This window comes from Anabrus simplex, chromosome 1 (genome assembly GCF_040414725.1).
Source record: "Anabrus simplex isolate iqAnaSimp1 chromosome 1, ASM4041472v1, whole genome shotgun sequence".
Classification (NCBI taxonomy): Eukaryota; Metazoa; Arthropoda; class Insecta; order Orthoptera; family Tettigoniidae; genus Anabrus; species Anabrus simplex.
In genome coordinates, this window is record NC_090265.1 from 231,992,637 (window position 1) to 232,019,600 (window position 26,964).

The 26,964-nt window shown below is 37.7% G+C and overlaps 1 protein-coding gene across 1 annotated transcript; it reads left to right on the forward strand.

The window, feature by feature from the left end:
* Positions 1-760: 760 nt before the first annotated feature.
* On the forward strand, positions 761-25,021 carry LOC136864347 (hemolymph lipopolysaccharide-binding protein). Its single transcript, XM_067141226.2, has 5 exons — positions 761-780; positions 6,410-6,541; positions 12,065-12,170; positions 17,926-18,204; positions 24,742-25,021. Exons 1-5 carry the CDS (start codon positions 772-774, stop codon positions 24,903-24,905), a joined length of 690 nt encoding a protein of 229 aa, XP_066997327.2. The 5' UTR covers positions 761-771; the 3' UTR covers positions 24,906-25,021.
* The last annotated feature ends 1,943 nt before the right edge of the window (positions 25,022-26,964 follow it).

Below are 26,964 nucleotides of genomic sequence, written 5' to 3' on the forward strand. Positions count from 1 at the left end.
CCAGAGAGATATAGTATGACTTGGGATAGAAAATTAGGAATACGAGTTGCTTTGTTAACATTTTCACATTAAGGAATGGTATAAAAATAACACGACCATCTGTCCAACTGCCTTACCAAAGCACATTCGCTTACTGTTCCTTAAGGTAATGTCTGTGCTAATGACTTAAAAAGCTCAGTTAGATCTTTCATGAATAGCATTTACATTGCCTTATATTTTGTAATGTGAGCTAAAAATTTGTTTAATTTCATATTAGCAATACTAGTAACGTCGTTTCCTATTCAGTCAATCTCTTACGGTCAAATAGTGAGACTTTACTTCTAGAGAAGCACATTGTTCAGAGGCTGACTTAACCTGCTCCACAAATGAGTTCATGGTGACAAAGGAGGCCAAGCAGAGAGCTAACCACTAGCTCCCACTTAACGCCAAGGTTATGAAACGAATGAACTTTATTACTTACAACTCCGCCATGGGTCTTCGTGTTCTGTTAGGAGACGGCCTTTGTATTTAACAGAGTATATTTAACGTCACTACGGAGTATTCCCTACTCACTCTTAAATTATAATGTTATTCTCGAGAAGATAACCTCGTGACCAATAGTGAGACCTTATAACACAAGATAACCTCGCATTCTGGAAATGGATTGAACATCATTAATTCGCCTGTAATATCGCTGGGATGCCTTCACAGGGAATCCCCACGACAAAGTTCTCTCTATAAGATTCTTCAATTCCCGAGAGTTCTTGTGAGTTCGTATCCATGCAAGGAGAGATGTGGCTGGTAAGCTAATATTGTCAGTATTTATTTCATCAATTTCCCCAGGGTCCTTTCTTTCAGTTGTATTTTACCATACAATATAAAATATAAAACAGGTGTATTAAGTATGATTCAATAACACTGTAATATTATTACATGCAATATACCAAGAGAGTTAACAGAGCTGCTCGGGCTGTGTAGATGTTGGCTTGTATTCGGGAGAAGGTGGGTTTGAACATCAATGTTGCCATACATGAAGACGATTTTTCATGGTTCCCACTTCCACATTAGGCAAATACTGGTGCTGAATCTTAATTGAGGTTACTGCTACCTCTTTTCAAATCCTATCTTATTTCCACGTCTATGTTAAAAAATATCTTTCCGAATCGATGCGACTTTAAACCATAATTAAAAAAGGAAAGAAACTGGAATACCGACAGTGAATTTTGCGACTTGTATAAGCTACTATATATTATTTCTGTGATTTCATTTCAGAGAAGTAAAATTGAATTATTTACAAATGATGACTTGCACTGTAATAGCGATTTGCTTGAAAAATATCGGACATTTGGGGTCTAAGATCACTTTTTCTCTAACATTTTGCCAGTTATGACGTATTCATCCATCGTATGGTCCACAGTAACTGTCTTCCAATTTTTAAGAGCATTATAGCACATGAACTTTCTTCTATGCAATAGTCAGGGTTCGTGAACCGCAGTGCCATTATTTAAATGGTCAGTATTTATCAGCCAAACTAGGGACCTTCAACCTCTTCGTATTATGTAAACAAGCCTAGTAAAGAATTAAATTACTGTACGTTTAAAGTAAGTATTTTGTTCAGTCATCTTTTGAACACATCGATCAGCTTCGTCTACGGGGTATGGGAGGCGAAGGAAGTAACATGTTACGTTGGAAAATAAAAAGTTCGATCGTGGAGGGTACGAGGAGTGTATGAGAAATAGTAGATGGTGATGAAATCCATTTAATGATATCAAAACTGGATCTGTAGATGTCCATCAGACTTCAGTGATGGATTGCAAATAGAGGGTTATGTTCCCCTCTGACTCATTTAGAGAGGTTGCACACTTGACTGTGAACGTCCAGAATCATGAAGGTAGATATTCAAATGTAACGCAGCCCATCAAACATGCCACATGGCCTATTGAGAGACTTCTCTCTATAGAGGAAAACACATGTAGGGCTGAATGAGGATTTCTGGCTTTGACAGCCATTTATTTGAAAGTGTAGAGTAAATTTAACACCTTACATTATTTTGAAATCAATCGATATTCTTGTACAGATTTTCTCCTCTTCTTGAGCCTTCAGTGTCAATTGTTGTAAATAAGTAAAAATATTCATTACATCCTGACATGCCATAAAATATAAACGTGTAATTGTATAGCTAAAGAGGTAAATTTTTCAACAAAAATATTCAGAATTGAGTTCCTTATTGGATTAAACAAAAACGGAAGAATGGTTTTAATATGACGTGGTTTTCTGGGCAACAAAATTATTAAACAAGTCTTAAACTGCGATTATTTTGAGTAATGAAATAACAGAAACTCTCCCAGAGGGAGGGTAATTTTCAGTTAGTCCTACTCTCATGTTGTTCGGATTGTCAGTCTAAAGACACATTTGTACCGAGCTCGATAGCTGCCGTCGCTTAAGTGCGGCCAGTATTCAGTAATCGAAAGATAGTGGGTTCGAACCCCACTGTCGGCATCCCTGAAGATGGTTTCCCGTGGTTTCCCATTTTCACGCCAGACATATGCCGGGGCTGTACCTTAAATAAGGCCACGGCCACCTCCCCCCTACTCCCACCCCTTTCCTCTCCCACCGCCGTCATAAAACCTATCTGTGTCGGCGACGGAAAGCAACTTGCGGACAAATAAATAAAAGAGACTGATTTGATTCAGTGCTCCAATGCAACCTATCCTGTGCTATCATGTTCACCTCTGTATAACTATTATATTCTTAATCTATTCTAATCCGTTCTTTACACCCATACCGTTGATATCCCTTGCACATCCCTCAGCAACAATTTCAAAATATTTCCTGCCAGTCTACCGCTTCTTTTGGTCGAATTAGTCACTTCCTTCTCCCCCTCACAATTTTTACATTTACCTATTCATTTATAATCCTAACTATTCATTTCGCTTTCAGCATTCCTTAACACTACTTGTGAAATTTTTCTATAGTAATAATTGTGCACGTTTCACTCCTATGCAATAATACCCTCAACGAGAAACATATTTCTAACATGCATATACGTGTTCCAAGTCGCCAGATTCCTTTTGTCATACAATGTCTGAATGTAAATGATCTTTGGTGACACCTTTGGTGCTTATCCGATAAAATTAAAAAATAACTCAACCATAGACCCCCAAGAGAGATTTGGTTTATTCTGCCATGTCGTAAGGCTAAAGTAAAAGGGAACGACGAAGTATTATTATTATTATTATTATTATTATTATTATTATTATTATTATTATTATTATTGCGTTCCGGCCTTCTAAGAACCACGTTACAATTTCAATTCTTCCTCCTTAGTTCTTTCCTTTTCTTCCAGTATTCTTTCATTGTTTCAATGTGCTTCTTTTTCCTTTCTTCAGTCCACTTTGTGCCTGTTTTCTTTTCCTTCCTCCCTTGGAATCCTTCTATTTGTAAGACTTTCTTCCTAAAATCTTTCTTTCCAATAATTATTCTTCTCGTATGTTGTTCCTTTCCAGGTCTTTCTTGACTTCTTGAATCCAGGTGGTAGTTGATTTCTTTTCCCAAAGGTACTTGAAGATTCGTTTAGTTAGTCTATTGTCATCCATTCTGTAAATGTGTCCAAGAAATAGCAATCTCCTTTTTCTTTTTGTTTCTGATATGTTTTCTATGTTCTGGTAAAAATCATTGTTACTTCTTAATTTCCAAAACTCTGCAATTCTTAGAGGACCTAATATTTACCTTACAATTCTTCTTTCTAATATTTCTAATTTATCGAGCTTGTAGTTCAGTGCTAGAAATTCGCTGGCATACAGGCATTCTGGTTTCACTACTGTGTTGTAGTGCTTTATTTTAAGTTTTCTTGATAAGCACTGTTTGTTATAAGTATTCTTAGTTATAACGTACGCTCTTTCCATCTTTTTTATCCTCTCCTCTATAGCAGATTTTTCTAAACCATTTTCTTGAATTGTGTCACCCAAATATTTGAATTTCTTTACCTTTCCTATTTGACCAATATCCGTTACTAAAAACTTTGGGGCACTTTTTATATTCGTCAAAAATTTTGTTTTCTCGGCAGAGATTCTCAAGCCTGTCATGTTGGCTGTCTTTTCAAGGAGATTGACTTGCATTGCTGCATCTGTAAGGCTTACTGAAAGTATAGCAAAGTCATCTGCAAATGCTAGGCAATTTAGTGCAACACCTTTGTTCTTCTTCCCTAGCATGAGTGGCAATATTTTGGATTCTTTCAGTTTTTCATTCTAAATTCTTACAATTTTCTTCATGACACAATTGAAAAGGAGTGGAGATAGACTATCGCCCTGCCTGACACCGGTATTTATTTTGAAAGATATTTCACCATTAAATTTTACTTTCGAGTTAGTGTCTGTAAGTGTTTCACGAATCAGGTTGAAAATCTGTTCATAGCAAGATCTTCCCTCTCTCAATCCACCTTGATATTCACCCAATTGACTGTCCGGTGTAGATTTTACTCTGTTTAGTAGTATTATTGAAAATATATTGTAAACAACTGGCAGGAGAGATATACCTCTGTAGTTGTTGACATCTTGCTTGTTGCCCTTCTTGTGTAATGGGTGTATTAGAGCCACTTTCCAATCCTCTGGGATCTTTTCTGTTTCCCAAATGTCTTCAAAGATTATTTGTAGATCTTCTATAATTTTCGATTCAGCCCATTTAAAAGCTCAGCTGTTATGGAGTCTTCCCCACTAACGTTGTTATTTTTAAGATTTTTTTATGCTTCCTTAATTTCTTCCGCTTTTGGAGGTGATTTGGCTCAGGGCAGTTCAGCAGGTGTTCGAAGTGTTTTGCCAGAATCTCATAATTCTCGGCATTGTTAAGGCCAATATTACCATTTGCATCTCTGAAGCGAATACTCCGGGATTGATAACCTTTCAGGTTATTCTTGAAGGTCTGATAGAAATTTCGCGAGTTACTTACAAAATTATTTTCAATTTCTGCTAGCTGCGATTTTTCAAAAGATCTTTTAATCTACCTTATTATTCCTGTTGTTTCTTTTCTTTGTTGTTTAAATAGCTCATAGTGTTCATTCTTGCCGGAACATTTCAATTTTTTCCACTTTTTTGTTATTTCCATAAGTGCATCCTCACATACGTTATTCCACCATACTTTATTTTTAGTTTTAACATCCAAATACTTTCTTCGCTGCACTATTAATCTGTTTAGATAATTCTGGCCATTTGCCATGCTGAGTTATTTTAATTTCTTCCTGAAAGTTTTCTATAGTTGCTTGTGTAATGTTGAGCCTATCTAAATTGTATTTCATTAATTTTCTCGACCTTCTTTGAATCCTGCGAGGTAGAAGCTAGCTTAATTTTAGAGAGGTAGTGATCGGAGTCAAACTCCCCACTTCTTATTACTTTAACATTCATAATCTCCTTAATACTTTTTTGAGAAATAGCTACATGGTTCAATTGAAACTCACCTAACATCGGGTTTGGGGACACCCATGTTTTAGTCTTTCTTGGAAGTTTCTTAAAGAAGGTCGACATTAATTTTAGGTGAAAGGATTTACAGATATTAATTAGTCTCATGCCATTTTTGTTTGTTCTTTTGTGTGCCGGATATGCCCCTACTGTTTTGCTGAAAACTTTTCCTTTGCCTATCTGTGCATTAAAATTACCTAGTAGAAAAATAATATTTGATTTGGGAATTTTTGACATTTCTTCATCTAGAAGACTACAGAATTCTTCAGTTTTACTCCGGCTCTTGCTATTATCTTCATTTATTGGTGCATGACAGTTAACAAATGTATACTTTTTGTTCTTGCATTTAAGTGTGAGAAGAGATAACCATTCTGAACTTGATTTGAATTCCATAACATTATCAACTATTGCTTTATGGACATAAAAGGCGGTACCTAGTAGTGGCATTCCTTTCATAATTTTGATTGCTGGTTTACCTTTAAAGATCCTATAATTTTTGGTTTCTGTTACATTCTCATCCATAAACCGTGTGTCTTGAGCTGCTAATATCTGGATTTCATGTCTATCTAAGAAAATTTCCAGTTCTTCCTGTTTGCCGGTTTTTAGCAAGGAATTTACATTAAGAGTGCCTGCAAAGAATTTCCTCTTAAATTTAAGTTTGAAAGAATTCCAAGGATGCTTCGACTCACCCTTATTTCAGATGTTGGGACTCTCCAGAACCCTAGGTCACGAATTATTATTATTATTATTATTATTATTATTATTATTATTATCATTATAAGTCCCTTCTTTCTGGGGCTAGTCTCCATCTTGTAAGTAACCAAACATTACTATTTCCGGAATTATAAGATATTTATCTCACACTGATAACTTAAACGTTCGCTTTTTAGACAAAGGATTCGTCATATGAAGGGAGGTTATGTTATAACAATCATGTTCCGTACGATATATATTATGTATTAACTTCAACTATTTTACAGCTCACCTTAACGACGCTACTCACGTTCTGTGTGATCCTCACGCGGACTAATTACTGCTTAACACAACGTGGATCTACCTTTACGATGTCTCTAGCCAGTAGACGGAATGCCACAGGACACAGAATACTTACGGTAAGTAATTTACGAAGTCATTAGCTTCGTACGCTGAAAGTTCTGAACTATTATACTTTGGAATTGTTAATTATACCTTATTTTATCACAATTTAGCATAAAAACACAAGTAGGGTTACCTCAAGATTCAGTTTGACGTCCTCTGTTCTTCGAGCTCGTCGCGGGTTACCTAGGAAAACAGAGTTCTGGTTCCTCTGCCACCTGGTGGAATGAACTGAAACGTCCATACTGACGCGCAAGCAACCTAATGTACTTCAATTCATAGTACCTGCATATTGTGGCCAAGATCAGAGATTATTTTTGCTAGTTGCTTTACGTCGCACCGACACAGATAGGTCTTATGGCGACGATGGGACAGGGAAGGGCTAGGAGAGGGAAGGAAGCAGCCGTGGCCTTAATTAAGGTACAGCCCCAGCATTTGCCCGGTGTGAAAATGGGAAACCACGGAAAACAATCTTCAGGGCTGCCGACAGTGGTGTTCGAACCTAGTATCTCCCGAATACTGGATACTTAAGCGACTGCAGCTATCGAGCTCGGCCAGATTTTTATTATTATTATTATTATTATTATTATTATTATTATTATTATTATTATTATTATTATTATTATCATCATTATTCAACATAATTTGAACACTCATATTCTAGTTACACAAGAACCCCGTTTATGCGGCCCGCATTAATCAGGATCTCCGGTTTATCCGGATTGAAAATAATAAAAATGTATTTTTACTTGTACTGTATTTCTTTTACGGGATCGACTCTTCTTGAATGCCTTTCCCGCCAAGGATAGTTAAGTACAGGAATTGGAATTCATTCGGCCACGGTCTATCAAAGGCACCGTCCCGGCATTTACATGGAATTGAGAATGGGAAACCGTGGAAAACCATTCCCAGGACGGCCGAGGTAGGATTGGAACCCACGCTCTCCTGAATGCAACGCACTACTAATTCACTGATGGTGAATTAGAAAATGAAACCGATGCCCCATCAGAAGAAACAATAACTCGTGGAGAGGCAGCAATGCAGCTGGACAAACTGATAGCCTATTCATAATCCTGGACTGAAACCACACCGGCAGAACTATTGTTAGTAAAACGTCTTCGTGATCGTACTGCACGCAAAAAAATATGCTCCTTGCGCTCATGGAAGAAATGCACCACTGCTCTGCGAGTGGCGAACATTGTAATTTAATGCGTTTCACCGCGCACATATCGGCTGTCTTCTCACTGTCTACTGCTATGGCCGATTAAGTAATAACAGTGGGATTTCAGATTTTTTATGCAACAACAATTGGCCACATTATTCCAAACTTGCAGAAAGTGGTCACGTAATAAATTTACAATAAAAGCAGTTCGAAGGAAATAGCAACAGAGCAATAACTGCAATTGCGATCAGAAAGAAACGTGGGTTTACTAGATATCATGCCAATTCACGATAAAGGCAACGTAGTAATTTTTATATTAGTAGTGGTATTTTTTTCTTTTTTTTGCTAGGGGCTTTACGTCGCACCGACTCAGATAGGTCTTATGGCGACTATGGGATAGGAAAGGCCTAGGAGTTGGAAGAAAGCGGCCGTGGCCTTAATTAAAGTACAGCCCCAGCATTTGCCTGGTGTGAAAATGGGAAACCACGGAAAACCATCTTCAGGGCTGCCGATAGTGGGATTCGAACCTACTATCTCTCGGATGCAAGCTCAAAGCCGCGCGCCTCTACGCGCAAGGACAAAGTAGTGGTAATAACGAGATTAATGTTCATATACATATTCAACAATGCTGTCTTCAGAAAAATATCCTTGCTCTATTTCTAATACGATAGCATGTTAGCTTAGGTTAATGCTGCCAGGGAGGCGATTTTGTGATTTTAATTAATTTTATACATAACCGTTTTTTCTTTCTAAAGAAGGCCTTGGTAGCAAACATTATTTCATGAAGGCGAATAATTGTATCCATGAAACGTAAGCATATTTTAGCTGATTATGCGTTTTTCTCAGAACATGCCACCTCACGTACTGATCGACTGTGTAAATGATCTCCACCTCGCACCTCAAACGCAGGAAAAGAGAACAACAATAGGGGGAGAGATTAGAGGAACGTCTTCTGATGAAATGCCTCAGGCTTGATGTTGGACCTATTGAAATTCCTGATATTGAAACCACATGTACACTATCAAAAGTTATGCATGGGAAGTAAAGTTCAGAATCACTTAAAGTTTCCAGTAAGTGATCATCTACATCGTGTGTCTGTATCTATAATATGATCAAGTCCACCTCTGTAATATAACTGTTGGCGCTACTAGCTGCCTTCCTCGGGGGCATGGGCTTGAACCCTAAGACGGCCAGAAACTTAAGATTGGCATGAGGGTTGGTATGTGATTAAAAGGGTGCAAGCAGCTCATTTCCATTAGGGGTGTGCTTGAAAAAATGCACCACGTCGAGACGAGTACATGAATTTACGGATGCACAATACGGCACTTCTGTGAGCTATTGAATTTCGTAATGGAGGCCTATTGGTGTATTTGTGTAATTACATTTGTCTACTGCCTTTCCAAATCTATTTCGTTTGGTTGTAACGGAATAATATTAAATTTCACACTTTGGTCTGTAGTACAGTACGATATATTATTATTATTATTATTATTATTATTATTATTATTATTATTTCTACTGGCTACATTTCAGACTATGACAATACATTACAATGTGTATATATTACGATGTGTGTGCTCTAAAATTATGGCCTACAGTCGCTTGCTTTGCAAATATAGCATTGCTATAATAATGTGTTTCTAATTGTTAACCTATCTGTAAAATGGTTGAAATACATGCTGTAAGCAGTTATTTTGTATTAATTAAAATGTATAAATCCCGAGTTACTTCTTGCGATTTACTGCTATGATCCGCAGTATTTTCGAATACTTTTCATGAGGTCGTGAATAAAACTTTTATATCACAGTATCTATTAATGCAGCCAAGAACAAGCATATAGTTGTGTCCGAACGTTATGACATTAAGAAATAATAATCTGAAGGCAGGACTGTAAAATGATTCCTCTTCTTTATCTTCTACTTATTCTCCTTCCTAACTTATTTATTGGGTTCCGCATTCGCGTTATACCCAGCCACTAGTCATTTTATCGAGTAAAGCCAAAACTAATAATGTTATTTGTTTTTCTTGCCACTGACTACAGTTACGGTTTTCGGAGACGCCGAGGTGCCTGAATTTTGTCCCGCAAGATTTCTTTTACCTGTCGGTAAGTCTACGGACACGAGGTAGGCGTCTTTGGGCACCTTCAAATACCACCGGACTGAGCCAGGATCGAAACTGCCAAGTTGGGGTCAGAAGGCAAGCGCCTCAACCGTCTGAGCCACTCAGGCCGGCTAAAAGCCAAAACTATTAAGGATGATATATTAATTGTAAAGGGGTGGGGGGAAGATGAGAAATTACCTGAAAAACATACGTAGGTATCATATGCTGTGTCAAAAACAAAACAAAATTTGGGATAAAGAATATACAGGGACACAAGTTTCTACTCTTCACGCCAGTATGATCCATCACTGTGGCTATCTACATCACAAATATGATCTGATCAACATACAGGGAATATGGTCTTAGATTCTAAGAATGGCTTTAGACAAAAATATAGAAAGGGATTCAGCGATAGTAGGCCACTGTAAAATGATTGAATATATGTATGTAAACATTGCACATTGCTATACGCACGGAGCCTATACAAATCTAAAACAGAAAAAAATGCACACATTATTTTAGTGTATAAAGCAGAGTGGTAAATGTAAGAAAAGTGTTCTTATACTTCCTTGTGCATTTGAAAAAAGGGTATTAGTCCGACTCGTTGGCTGAATGGTCAGCGTACTGGCCTTCGGTTCAGAGGGTCCAGGGTTCGATTCCCGGCCGAGTCGGGAATTTTAGCTTTCATTGGTTAATTCCAATGGCTCGGGTGCTGAGTGTTTGTGCTGTTCCCAATATACACGCAACTCACACACAACATTATCCTCCAGCACATTAACACGCAGTTACCTACATACGGCAAATGCCGCCCACCCTCATCGGAGGGTCTGCCTTTCAAGGGCTGCACTCGCCTAGAAATAGCCACATGAAATTACTAATTATTATTATACTTACTGTACAACTTATGTGAAAACGTACTGTGCTTTTTGTTTTTCCGGATTATCCGGATTTTTGTAAATCCGGATCATTTCCGGTCTCACCCAATCCGGATGAACGAGGTTGTTGTGTACCTCAAATGGTCTTGGTGCATACCTCAATTTTATTACTACTCAGCCTTCTTCATTTAAGTTTCTAAAGCTGTAAGACCTATAAATCACGCATAGGCCTAGTCGTTGCTGTTAGTAGAGGAGCGACTTCGAATGAAATTGTTTAAAAATACTTCCATTGCATCGACAATATCACAGTAACGTAACAGTTAACATGGTTTGAAGCTAAAAGAACATAGCGTAAAATGAGTCTTACAGATTGAATATTTCAAAAATGTATTTTGTATGTCTAGCCGAATAATAATAATTAATAATTTCATGTGGTTATTTCTAGGCGAGTGCAGCCCTTGAAAGGCAGACCCCCCGATGAGGGTGGGCGGCATCTGCCATGCGTAGGTAACTGCGTGTTACCCTGGTGGAGGATAGTGTTATGTGTGGTGTGTGAGTTGCAGGGATGTTGGGGACAGCACAAACACCCAGCCCCGAGCCATTGGAATTAACCAATGAAGGTTAAAATCTCCGACCCGGCCGGGAATCGAACCCGGGATCCTCTGAACCGAAGGCCAGCACGCTGACCATTCAGCCAACGAGTCGGACATTTTGTAAATAATATTTTATAAATTGAAACGAGATTTATAATTTTCTGTCTGAATTATGAATGCAGATTATTCCGTTTGGTACTCATATACAACTCCCAACATGACCTTTGTTGTCTACATCTTTCATGGTACTCCTCGGTTGCTAAGCGCGTTTCATGATCTTTACGGTATAGAAATGCACATAACTGTATTTACTTCCTATAAATAGGGACACTTATACTACAGCATAGTTCCCAAGATCGGTTTTAGGTTTATCAACAAGATTTCAAAATGTATTTTAAAGGAAACTTAGTTAATATTAATTTCGCGTAGGATCGTAGGTCCGTTTAACTTTAACAAACTGCAATTTGAATTGAAATTTATCATCGTAAAAGGCATTAAACAACACGCAAAAATAATGATAACATAACTTAATTAAGATGATTTGTTACGCTCAATTATTATTATTATTATTATTATTATTATTATTATTATTATTATTATTATTATTATTATTATTATTATTGAATCTGTATCACATTTTGCTGTAGCTCGAGAATTATGACAAAATGCATGAGGAATGTAGTGGACAGTTCACTTTCAATGTACATTCTTATTCAGCATTTTTGTGAAATCATCTTATGAATCACTGTAATTTTAATTTCATTGTAACATCCTTTATATTTGGGAATATCTGTGGAACATTTGTTGCAGGTTGATTTTCAAAGTGAAGATACCGAGGCTGTGTCTGTTGACGTAGACCACAGGTCTGCTACTTGTGGAAATTCCGAAGTGGTTCGTCTGTCCTCGGTTTCAGCAGGTAAACTGATTTTATACTAAGAGCACAGCATCTTAATATCTCTTTTTATGGCAAGCCATCAGTTGAGTTCCTTGGCCATATTGTCCGCACGTGCTATGATCAATAGCCATACTTCCTGTTTGCAATTTCGCGTCATTGATTAATCTTACTTTTCACCCATTTGATTATAGTAACGTAAGAGTTATTCTGCCCGAAGGCAGGTCCGAACGTCCGCAGAGGTGTTCCTGAGCCGGAGTTTACTTGCGGTAGGGTGGCCAGTTCCTTTCCGGTCCTCCATTCCCTTACCCCCACCAACAGCGCGTGGCAACCCATCCAACTCCTGACCACGCCCAATGTTGCTTAACTTCGGAGATCTCACGGGACCCGGTGTTTTAACAAGGCTACGGCCGCTGGCCATTTGATTATAAATAATAATAAATTTATTTAATACCGTATATCATGTTCCATGGCAGGCGTACACGAATTTTAGTGCATACGGGCAATGTACATTAACTTATTAGTTTGAAAAGGAGAAGTAAAATATAACAAATACGGCCTCTTTTAAATCCTCACATCATATCCTTAAATTATTAAACGCGTAGTCCATATATCACGTCATCACCCGTTGCTTTCCTCATCTTCAATGGCCGAATCTATTATTCTTCTAGGTAACCGACCCTCCTCCATTCAGCTCATATGGCTAACAAGGGAAGCTTTCGGATAACCCCATGACGATCGTTACGAAACTGAATAAGCAGGAGACCAAAGTAACTGGTTTATTTAGCGTATGGACTTTAGTGCCGAGAGTGTCCAAGGGCATGTTCGCTTCGCCGGCTGGAGGTTTCCTTAATTCACTCACATGAGCAACCTGCGTACCCAGGTGAATGATGTTCGTGACAGTGAGGTAGGTTTAAATACGGTATCGGCACACAGCCTACTCCTTTTGAATAACTCCAAGGGATCTGCTCAAGACTTCACGTCTCCATCCGATGGACGAATCCCTATCAACAGCGGCATATTCCTTCACACATATGAACAACGCGCAGAGGTTTGGAATTCCAAGATTTTGGTAAGCAATGTAGAGATTAAAAATTGCATACCACTATCTCTCCTACTTTCAAGCCAATATTCTGATGGTGTACATTTTTCTACCAACGGGACTCAAATTGGTTAACCACGGTGTCTGACCATACACACTGGATTTATTAAAGGTAAAGGTCACCAGACGAGCGAAAGTAACTGGTGTGAAATGTAGCATTTTGTAATTATCCGCAAAGAGTGTTTATGAAAGTAGGGCACTCGACTGTAATTTTTGCAGTTATGACGTGCCAGACACACTGTACCCGAGGGCCATGATAGCATGCCTGTAAAGTATGTTTCCTTGTCTGTTACTTCAGCAGTCTAATCCCTAGCATGGGCCTGTTCCCATGCTAAGGAATACTGTACACGGAATATCTGTATACTATTGTATGTTTAGCAAAATGACTTTTTACCCTCATACTGCGATAGAGAAACTCGTGAATAAATTGAAGCAGAAGTACATAGTGAAAAACACGTCCCCAACATATCTTTACAGATGCACTACACATGAGATTTACAACCTACTGAAGCAATAGGCTACATTCTGGAGGTACTGCCATGTCGGAAGACCGGGCATCGTGGAGTGATAGCGACGGAACGTCGTGCATGTTGCCTCAAGTTAACGATACGTCGGGACTCCAGCACACAACGTTGCAACAAACTCAAGTTTCCGTGAACCATCACACCAGAGAGTGAAACGGAAAGGTATACATGTAAAGTTTTCCGATTAAAAAGAAACTCCAATGTATTTATGAAAGTGTCAGAATTGATAAAAGCGAGCGTTGGCTCAAGTATCCAGAAATCCAAGACATCACAGAAAAAAGCGAGGTAAATGTTAAAAGCGGAGGTGGTACGCTAGAAAATATGTCCTCGAATTTGCGAGCATATGTACACTAAATTAAATACTGTGCGTCAAACAGGACCCGCAACCCACCGATGGAATCTGAGGAAGTAGGGATAAGAAGCAACTATCTCGCTGTATACTCCCAGATTTAAAGTCAACAAGTACTTCCTGCACCAATTCAAACGTACATACGTAATAATATCACGCAAGATCAAAAGATTTGTTAGCAGGTGGGATGTAATTGTTAACACCGCCTTCATTTCTGCTAATGCCATCAATGTTCACATCACGTTCAATACGAGTAAAGTCGATTTGATTATAGGAGGCTTGCAAAGACCGGTGAAATACGAATTAAATTGCTGTTCAAAGCTTTGCATTTACCACCTACTCCTACACCAACCGGGTGCTTGTTTACAAGTCAAGACGTTGTCCTCCGGCTTTCAGGAAGAGAGTGGAAAATTTGGTTAACATGTTTCCGACACACTACAACGAAACCAGCTCCAAATATAGGAAATGCTTTTAGTACTAGTGGCAAGAGAATAACACCTTTCGTACTGTCTTGTATGCTTGTCGAACGTCGGAGGTCGCCATGGATTTGACAACAGTGCTGGCACAGGGGTGAGCTGGCTTTGCTCTGGCTCGTTCCTGATTGGTTGACCTCGCAAAAGTCAGCATCTAAGTAGTGACGTCAAAGGTTCCCAGGTGAAGCCGACCTAACTGGCTGCTCCTCATTGTCTTACACAAAATGGCGGATACCGTCACAATGTAGTAGAGCGCTTTTATATCCTTTTACGGAAACGTAAACATTCTTTTCATAAAATATTGTAGGATTTGTATTCAGAGTTACTATAGTCGGAATACAATATTTATTCGTGAGCTATTAATATTACTTGTTCTACGGCCTACTAACTAATTTAACAGTTTTCTGAGACGCGAAGTGCCAGAATTTTTCTCGCACGTCTTGTGTTAAGTGCCTCTAAGTATAACGAGACAAGGCTGTCGTATTTGATCAACTCCAAATACCACCGGACTGAGCAGAGACCGAACCCGCTAACTTGGGCTCAGAACCAAAATACTCAATCGTCCGAGCAATTCAGCTCAACTTTTTTAAATGTAAATTGCCATAAAGGTTCATGTATTTTCTTTTGTTACTTCCTTCAATTTCTCCTTTTCAGAAAGGAATAAATGAGTACAAGCAGATGGAAGTAATTGAACATGAAATTCAGGTGACTAGAATTTTTATTATTAAGATCTAATGTTTGATGCGTTATGTGGGCGAGTGTGTACGCGTGCACGTGTGGGAATTATTGTGATTGAGTTTGAGCTCGGAAGAATGTGTATGCAGGTTTGTGAGTGAGTGTATGAATGATTGGGTCTTCTTACTCATTAATATGTGTAGCATAAATTGAGGTAATTATTATTCTAAGAGTACAGTGTTTGGAGTGTAAACTTTAAAATTGTCTGTACATCTCTAAATATTCAGTAGAGTTTAAATAAACGTACATGTGGCGATGGAGGCATTTTCGTGTTTGTGGGGCCTGCCCCCTCTCCATCTACCAGCCCTAGATTGTACGTCGTCGGTTAAGAAACGAATCCACGTATGTCACAATTCTCTTTCTGCCCATTATTTTTTTAAGGCTGGTCACTACCCCCAGCCACATATGTATATGCAGTCACTCAGAACAACTTTCGTTGTGTTAATTTTCCTATGGGACCGATGACCTTCGATGTTAGGCCCCTTTAAACATTATGGCGATCGTTGAGTTTATTTAGTCGAAAACAAATAGCCATTCCTACGAAAAAGTGAAAGGATGACATACACTAAAGCGTGTAAACAGTGCCACACAACAAGCAGAGCGCAGGAAAGCGTGGTATAAGATATTTGTGGTGTCGAATTATCGAGACCGAACAATCATGAGCAGTAAAGGTAAGATAGCAAGACCTCAACTGAGTAGCGTACAAATAATATTTGGGCCCTATTTTCCCAGAGGATTTCCGTAGTAGGTACACGTAGTATAATGAGAGGGAATGAAAAAATGAGAACTCCCAAAATAACAGGTTTCAATAACAGATATATTGTAACGACAACAGAATGGAAACAAGAAGCATTATACAACAACGAGTAAAATAGATATCTTTGGCTTACACAGGTACTGAAATAAGTTAAGATAATGGTTATCCAATTGAATTTCCAAGGACTAGATTTGGACAGGTTTTTACATAAATTGGAGTCATTCACACTAAAGTGCCAAAACTTCGAAAAGGCATACTCAATCTTTCACAAATAGAATGGAACATTCCAGAAATGAATATAAGTGCAAGTAAAAACAATGTCTAATCCCCCAAGGTCAACCAGGCTTGCTTCAAATAAGAAAGAGACAGAACATTTCAAAGACCAGAGAAAATATACTATTCGATTCGCAGACCACAATTTCATAGTGATTTGTTTTAAAATCTACATAATGAAAGGCAGAAAGAAAGAAAAAGGGAAAGGACAAGGGAAAACACGAGAAAGAGAATGAACATGTTAGGAAGCGAAACAAGGAGGATAAAAATTTAAGTAGGGATCAGGCTGCAAGTCCCAGTTGGAAATAATGACGTTGATTACACCACACGCAAAGTTCAAAGTCACTGATAAGGTTGCCAGTCCACCACTCGTTCTTACACACTCGGAGAAGATGTCTCAGAATGAAAATTTGTGCACCATAATTGTATTTGACGTAGAGTCCCGAAGGGACTAGAGTTCAGAATCAAATAGCAGTAAAGCCTCTCAAGGCAAGGAAAAGGCAAGTATTGAAAACATAATGCAAAATACTAGTCTGCTCACACGGTCTGAAGAGGAAGAAGAAGAAGGTTAACAGCACACGGTCCAGCCGTGCGGAATGCAGGAGCTCACACTGCCTATTACAAAACACGAAGCACACCTGATCGCTGCTCGAAGGAAAGCGGCGAGTATACGCCAGGGAAGGCAAGTCTAGAAAATGCTGGAGACAGGTGACGTCAGGTGGTGGCGTGGGGAGAAGCGACAGCGCAAGCAGTAGTGAGGCAGACTAGCAAGCAGGTAGAGCAGTATAATGTGTAGCAGCACGGAGCGGAGAAGTATACATAAGGTAAGAAAAAATGGTGAGGTCGGGGGCTCGTAACAACATGCAAGCAATTTTCCTATGTAAGTGAGTAAAGAAAAATTAACCTTACCGAACCACACTGTAGCAATGTATGTTTACATGACGTATTTACCCACTCCTATTGTGCACTGTATTTGATAATGACTTTCCTTCACACTTACCTGTAGGAAAATGAGCACAACTGAAGTTGTTCTGATGGACTGCATAACTTATCCATATGTGGTTGAGAGGCGTGATAATTCTGATGGGAAATAATGGATGAGGGGAGCATTGTGACATAAGACTTATTGTTCCTTCAGTGACGATCTTTCCCATTAAAAAATAAAGAATAAAAATGTAATACACTCATTTCAACAAGCATTATGATTTTAAGTTTATGACGTACAGAGTTCTCCTTCACATTCAACAGACACTATGCATGAGTCAATCAATCAATATTGATTTGCATTTATGGCAGTCGCCCAGGTGGCAGATTCCGTGTCTGTTGTTTTTCCAGCCCTTTCTTAAATGATTTCAATGACATTGGAAATGTATTGATCATCTCCCTTGGTAAATTATCCCAATCCATGAACTGAATAACTGAATGGCTACATGAATGCATGAATGAATTAATCAATGTATGATTGCGTGACTGAACCAACAAGCATTATTTCATTTATAATGCAGACCTCAAAGTCACTTCTCATAAAATTTAAACAACTCTGAAAATGACTCTTGCTTGTTTAAGTTTCTGCACCTCACCGGCCGCATCCTCCAGTTGGCTACCAGATTGTTAACGGTTTGAGCTATTACAAGATGCATACAAATCCTTTGACGTGGGACGACGCTAGGGACAAATGTATTCAAGAAGGTGCTCATCTCATTGTGCTCAACTCCGACCAAGAGGCAGAAGTGGTGAGGACTTACTTCGGAAGAAAGCCGAAACTCGTGAATGCCACAAGTGAAAGTCATACTCATATTGGTTTCCATGATCGGTACACTGAAGGAACATATAATACTGTCCTTGGTGAGTATTTTTTTGTGCAGCACAATTGATTACGAAGGAAATATTTACATAACGCTGTTATTTTCTGTCTACGATGTTAGGTAAATACACAAAAATATTTGTTCCTGCACTAATTATGATGAACAGAAGTTCACATCATAAATTTTAGCTGAAGTTACACATCTAGAAGATGACTTAAAGTTGGAGAATAACATTTTCAGAAATATTTCTTCTCTTTGGTTTATTTAGAATCCATAACATTCAGTGCCATGGGCACCGGTATCTAAAGAAGGGAGAGCAGGAATATTTGCTTTAGTTACCTTGCAATCATCTTCACACCACTGGAAAATTATTATTAGTTATGAAACATTTCTTCCAACTTTTATTTACATTATATACAATGGCTAAATTGTTAGCGTACTGGCCTTTGGTCACAGGGGTCCCGGGTTCGATTGCCGGCAGGGTCGGGAAATTTAACCATCATTGGTTAACTTCGCTGTCACGGGGGCTGGGTTTATGTGTCGTCATCTTCATCATTTCATCCTCATCACGACGCGTAGGTCGTCTACGGGTGTCAAATCAGAAGTTCTGCACCTGGCGAGCCGAGCATATCCTCGGACACTCCCGACACTAAAAGCCGTACGCCATTTCATTTTTTATCACAATTTGTTTAGCAATGGATATATTATTGCAAAAAATTATATTAACGTTAAATTTAGAGATGTTCATATCGCCCCATACTATCAGGATTTAACATGGCTGAAGCCTGGGAAACAATGGCAGCAATACATTTAGCTCTGGTGTATACAAAAACCCATCCCTGAAACTTCAGCAGAATAGCACAGGTTTGTGGGTATAATATTTTGAGACATAACAGGTATAATAAAGACGAAGACAGTGGAAACTCGTTCAAAATACGGCACCATTTGTGTCTACTCTATAGAGAATGCAGTGATCTGGCACACGGTAGTATTATGTGGAATAATGTAAAAAGTAAGTACAAATAGATGATGAAGAATGGTTTCCATGGTTACTACGGTGTCGGTTTTCTGTCCACACTCATTCCAGGTACACCAGCCACTCAAAAAACAGGTCAATGTTGTAACTGTTCCACCTCGTCAAAACACTTGGGGAGATGAAAGTTATTATCTTGGGACACATGAATATTAAATAAACTATTTGTGGCTTGCCCGCAAATTGTCACGCAAATAGAAACAATTAACATTCCATGGTTCCCCATTTCTCTATGTAATGTTTGGGCGCCATGGTTACAGTTTTAAATAAAACTGTAAACCAAAATTTATATTTACTAGCATAGGGGTAGGATTTTAAATAATTAATCATTAAGTATCGCTTAAGAAAGAAAATTAACGCAATATAAAATACAAATGAATTTATTATACAAAAAATGAGATGAATCGGAAAAGTTTCCTTAAAGCGTGAAGGAATTTATAATTTACTGAATTTACTATTGCTTGCTTTATCTCATTGAAGCTCACCAATTGCAGCTTTCGTTGACGTCATCTGGTTTCCGTGGTTACTCGTTCTCTTCTTCTTGATGTAGACATTGCTCCATGGACATCCTTCCTTCCTTCTCTGATATGGTACGGGCTATCTGGACTAACACTCCCTACTTGCCTAGTCTTTAAATTAGACATTGGCCCTATACTTGTAAAAACTGATCAGCTTTGATCGTAAGAGGAGAAAATTCAGAGATATGAATTTTTCCCTATTAGTAGAAATCTCAATCCAACTGAGCTATACTATTTATACGGTACAGACTTGTACCAAAATTCCGTAGACTTGAACTAAACATAGTTCTTCGTCCAGAATATTTACTGAAAATAACACAAGCCGTAAGCTTGTTTCGTTTTTCGTAGATCCGATAACATTACCGCACCTAAGTACTGTATCGAAGCGATAATACATTGTACAAAAATAACTCTGTCGCGGAGCGACCACACACTGTATCAAAAATCAAATCACGTCGTACAAAGTAGATGTTCCCAGTAGAAGTAGTAGTGATGGAGTATCCGTAGTTAGGTTGTAAGGTTGTAAGGTCGTAAGGTCGTAAGGTCCCGTTCTCGTGTTGAGAATCAGTATATATCCGGGCTCACCCCCACTCTTGGTAACAGTTCAATCTCAAAACTCATATACAACGAAGTATCTGATTCGATAGATCGAAGCATCAACTCCCCTCCTCTTCTTCCTTGACAAGTCCAGAAGGCGTGGCGATGATATAGCTGACCAGCTTGCAAGCCTCGCGCACGGGTTGCTGTTTACTAACCTTGGTCATAAAATAAACCCATGACTCACGCAAAATCCCAAGCTTCAAGAATAACCCTCCGTATACACAAATATGAGATGAAATGAAAACAACTATGTCTAAACATATTGACCGTATTTACAACATAATGAATTTTTATCCTACATAATATAATAACTTAAATAATAAAACGATGTTATCATATATACAATATGATTCCAAAAACCCTTGATTACAAATGATTGACGTTGAATAAATGTTATTACAAACAATTGCCGATGGCGGATAAACTTGATATCAAATGATATCGCGTAAAATGATATTATTAAATTAGTAGGGCTGGAGAAGTCTGGACGGTTACAATGTTAATAATAATAATAATAATAATAATAATAATAATAATAATAATAATAATAATAATAATAATAATAATAATAATAATAATAATATATGTGAAGGTCTTGGATGTTAGTTTGCCAGAGAACTCCGACTTTCTCTGTGTTCGTGATTGCCTGGGTTCCCCAGAATCCGAATACCCAGTAGTCGTCTCATGACGGGTGGATTGGTTACCACCTGGGGTAATGCTGATTTTACTCTCACGAATCATCATAGCTTGTAATCAAAGATTGGTCCAGGATTACAGTATTAAAACAAATAAATCCAAAACCAAAGTAATGGAGTGCAGTTGAACGAAGTCACGTGATGCAGGTAAAATTTGATTAGGAAATGAAGTCTTAAATTAAGTAGACGAGAATTTTTACTTGGGTAGTAACTAATGGTGCAGAAGTAAGGAAGACCTGAAGTGCAGACTTACACAAGCAAGAAAGCCGTTTACAAGGAAAGAAAAGTTCTCACTTCGAACATTCATAAAGGAATTAGAAAAAAAAAATTTTGGATGAATTTCGTCTGGAGCTTCGTATTGTATGGAAGTGAAACATGGACGATAACTAGCTCAGAAAGAAAGATAATAGCAGCTGCTTAAATGTGGTGTTACAGAAGAATGCTGAAGGTGAGCTGGGTAGACCGAATCACGAGTGAAGGAATACTAAATTGAATTGGTGAGAGAAGGTCGTTTTGGATAAATTTGACTAGAAGAATAGATAGCATTTTAAAATACACGTCTTGAGATACCTAGGACTTGTTCAGTTGATTTTCAAGGGAAGTGTAGGCGATAGGAACGGTAGCGCTAAACCAAGGTATGAATATGGCAAGCAGACTAAAGTAGATGTAGGATATATAAGTTACGTAGAAATGATAAGGTTAGCACAGAATAAGATGGCATGGAGAGATGCATCGAATCAGTCTATACACTAATTAAACACACAACAACCATAGCTCGCATGTTAAAAACATTCATTATATGAAAGTTTCCACAACGATTTTTATGAACTGACACGCCCCCTCCACAACTGATATTAAAATGATGTCCGGCTAGTGACACCATGGGGTAAGCGTATCACGACAAGGAGGCAAAGAAATTCAAAATGTAACCAAAATAAAAATAAAATAAATATGGAAGAGTGAATATATAGCACCGGGGACCCATTTCCCAAGGAACAAAGAGCGGGATCAACAAGGGGAACCAGAACAAATATCTACAAGAAAACTTTGTACACCCTTTCCAAAAAACAATACTATAATTAATTCAAACATTACTACAAACTAATACATGTTTAGTAGAAAATAACTGGATGAAAAGAATTATTTTTGTTTAGTTTAAAAAAATATCTTAAGTTTCAAGTGAATGAATATAAATACATAGGGCTAAGTCATATCTACAATTCTTTTTCTTTTAAATAATTTTGGTAAATTTTTGCTTTGTAAATAAGAAAAATATAATTTATAAATACTAAGGTGAGGTTTTTAACAATAAATATATTATCTCTTAATATGAATAAATAAGTAAATAAATAATTTAAGTAAATAGTACGAAATCCACGAAAACATTAAAATATTCTAGAATGAAATACCAACCCAAGTGACCTAATTAATAAAGGAGCTCCTTAAATAAACCTAAATATATCATTTTACCTGATATATACATTTAAAATAAATTAATTTTCTGAAGAACATTATTGGTGGAAGGTTCACAACACCGAACGCATAGTAGAAAATGCTAAATGCAAAACGTGTCGCCCGAATCAATCACAAGGACATCCCTGACGAAAAATATCAGTCATATAGCATCTCCCAGAAATAGAACCGAATAACGTAGTAAAATTTGGCATCACCAACATAAAACCACAAACCGAAGGAAACGAAATGTCATCGTTCATCAGCCGTACACTTCGAGAGAGAACCGGTCAGGTAATACAAATATTAGTAATCACATACTCAAATACATTTTCCACAGTCATTTTACAAATACCAAACACTCGTAAGAGAGTAATAACAATAGGTCCAAACACAACGGCATTCAGAAGCAGACTCTCATGGCGATAAGATAGTAATAATAAAAATAACAATGATACAGCGGTTACGTAACGACCGGGCAAAGATAAGAACAGATAACCAACAATGACAACAAACACGGATTGAGGAGATAAGGGGACACAACAAAGCAAGAATGATGAACGAATAAAGCCTTCCATTAACAATGTCCTTACATACTGTAGAAACTCTACTCGTAAAATGAATAATAAGGAAATTGGTGTCACCAAATAGCCCAAAATATACTTATCTACCTTAACTTACACTATAATAATAATAATAATATTATTATTATTATTATTATTATTATTATTATTATTATTATTATTATTATTATTATTATTATTATTTGGGGAAAATTAGTGGCAATAGCGCTTGCTCGGTACGCAATTCGAAATATTCCCTTACAGAGGAGAAACGAACCCGTAATAACACAATGAAAATAAATAGAACAAGAAGTCACAATAAAACATAACGTCGCATACCGGCAGGATATACAAGCACGAGCAGAAATAATTAAAATGAAAACACTAGCATGAAGGGAATGTCACTAGAATCACACAATTTTTTTAGCAGAAATAAAATAAATATGAAAAATAAAATGGAAAAGACCAAAACACACATACGGTTTAACGGACGTCACAAGGCACATACGACGGCTCCAAAACACCAGAGCACAAGACGAAAATGAACGGATCAAAATTACGTCTCACAAACAATAATGAACGCGAACAAAATTTGGAAAAAACATATCCACAAAATAAAGAGAGGTGGTACTTACATAAATGAAGAAACTTACATACCAAATAATCCATAATGAATTGAGCAACCGAACAAACACTATCAGCCACAAGACAACACTACACTTTAAAACAAATACCTCTCATTATTCACCTTATACACTAATTATATATACATTATTTACAATTCCCCATCCCTGAAAGGGATACAGAATGTTTTTCACCCAATGCCCGAACGAGGCATGTTCAATACGCCAGCAGGCCTGATAGACCCAGTTCTCCGCGTCATGCTCCCGCGAGTTCGAAATGCAGACAGACGTTTCCAAGCGCCCAGCACACACCACAGTTTCGCGAGTTACGCGCTATCTGTCTAACAGCGTTCAAACTCACCACAAGTTCCACAGCGCGCCAATAGGTTGCGTTAACGTACACTTCAGGCAGTTGAATGCACTATGTTACCAACCTAGGAGTGTCAAATGTGCCGTGCCAGTAGTCCAACAACACATACGAGCATTCCAAATATATTATACAGGAAGACGAAGACGTACACCGAGATTTCAAGTTTATTTATTAATTGAAACGGCACAGAACTCATTTTAGTTGGAACTAATATTTATGGAGATAATTGAAAGTGTGCTAATCACGATTATCTTCGTTATTTTTCCTCGTACATGAAAGCATCGGATATTACATAAAAGTTCATATATTATGTTCTTTTACAAATTTTCTTGCTTACAATTTTATGGTAGCCTGCATCTAATGTTTACGTGAAATTTAGGGTTTCCTGCTGTTAGCTCGCTGACATTGCCATGTCACAGTAAAATATTTAAACAATATATATAGCTTAGTGGACAATCTGGCTATCCCTGAATTTAAATACCGAGTCCTGAGAAACTCTATTAAGACATTTACTCCTGCAATGAACAAAAATCAAATGAACAGACTGACAGGCAGATAGAAATACAGACAGAAAAATTGAAGTGGGACTATTTTCGACTGATGGATACCTATTTCAGGATGTAAACGAAGAATGAGGCAACAATTTGTAGTGTACAGTCAAAATAATCATTTTACATACATACGTTATACGGAAATTCTGCCATTATACTTTTTCTCTTACAGGAGGTCTTCTGAATGAGACTGGATACGTCGAATGGAATCCTACCGAACCTACAGGAAATACGGCACAAAACTGTGGACTAGCAAATGCGAGCGGTCGTATGTATGATAATCCATGTTGGTGGAAACTCTTCTTTATCTGCGAATATGAAGAAGTGGAGAATTAAACATTGCATTATTAATTACTTCATGACTACCTGAGTACTCTTCATGAATTATATTGTGTTCTATTGCATTGTAACTTACTCTAATGCCCATAATAAAACCTCCGTCAACCAATCAATCACCACTGGTCAGCATCTAGAGCAGGAGCCCAGGTGACAGATTCCCTATCAATATTGTTTACCTAGTCTTCCCTTATATCATTTAAAATAAGTTCGAAATTATTTGGAAAGAACTTGAGTTGGTAAATTATTCCCATCCCTAATTCGTCTTCCTCTGAACAAATATGTGCTGCAATTTGCCCTCTTGAATTCCAACTTTATCTTCATACTAGCTGATGTACCCGTGCTTCGCTACGGAATTCTACATTGTATACAGAATTCTAGGTTAGGTAGTGTACACGTTGTGAGCAAGATTGTATTAAATTGCATAGCTCTTAACGTTACCCTAGAAACGCGACGGGGAAGTCACCAAACATCTCTTCTCATATGAAGACTGGGTTAGGAAATTTTCATTGTAGCTGTAGGCCCACTTGCCTACTATCAATCACAATCAAGTTGGGGAGTTTTCATTATAATTTTTAGGAATTCAACCTCCACCTGTCTTTTTGCATCCTCATAAAGACTTTTCTAGTAGTTTTCCCAACTGAAATGAACATAGGTCATTACGTCATTACAGTGACGTCAGTAGGAATGGCACGATTAAAAGGAATACTTTCATATGAAATACTCGATCAAATGAAAAACCACACATTTTCTCCGTTTGAACGAAAAGAACTACGCTGCTGATCTAACAGTCCAAATTTCCAGAGTTGGAATGATCAAACAGCAGACAGCCGTGATCCGTGAAAATCTTCATCTTTCTTCTGCGGCGGGGGTCGAATAGTGGAGAGTCCCAGGCCAAATAACTATGCTCATTTGCTAATCTGTTTCGTAAGAGTACCCAATGAATCGGAAAATCTCAATTCACTACACTGGCTGCGGAAAGAACTGTCTGACTTGGAGCAAATTCTCCCACCAAGTCAGAGGAGAAACTCCCTCTTCACTGCTAATTTGGAATAAAATTAATGTAGAATTTAATAGAAGTGAAGAGGAAGAAGCTTTCCTTAAGAAACAGGTCTTTTCAGAGTTGGATTTTAAGTTATTTAGTGAATTGGGGTGTTATAATTTGGAATAGGACTAAATTGTAATTCTAGTACTACTACTACTAAGTGAGCTTTTGCCTTAAATGTGCACACTGCTCATTCAAAACAGCGCGTCAGAGTAGGGATCGAATGGCTGTAATACTATGATGAACCAGTGTGTTACGTACCAGCAGTATCAGAAAATGTATGAACCAGAGGAATGGCATGCTAAAGAAGAAAGTTTTCTAACTCCCCAACTATTTCCTGCAAATATTCAGTCAGGCTGTTATAGTCGGTACACAGCAGTAATCCCATCTATCGGAGTTGAGTGGCAGCATAAGAGACAAAGAACATCACAACAAACAATGGTCAATATAATGTTATTATTGATCAATTTTAAGAGCTTTCGATATTTTAAGGCCTTCACATTTAGTTTTCTACCGACTCTGAAATACCACTCTTATCATAGTTGGTACGGTAAAACTAAACGAAACAAAATGATCGAAAATTGTATTCTCTCTAACTTCTGTTATGTAGTAGTTTTCGATAGGACCAATAATATAGGTACTTAAAAATTAAATACTTGATGCCTTCCCCTAAACTACAATTTCATCCTGCGTGAATAGCATTGTTTATAGCTTAGTAGTTTCTTATTCCCCGACTCTATATGCCGATTTTCATTAAATTCTGCTCACCCATTTTCTCGTGGCTCGGCGTTGATATGGACTTAGCAACAAGAATACAAATTCACGAATATTTCTGTTATCATATCCGATACGGTAAAAATGTATAAGAAATAAATGATCGGAAATTAAACTTTATATAACTTTAGTTATGTAATCTTTATCGATAGGACCACTAATAATATAAATATTTGAGAATTAAATTTCAGGCCTACCCCTAAACTACCATTTCACTCAGCAGGAACAAAATAATTTGTA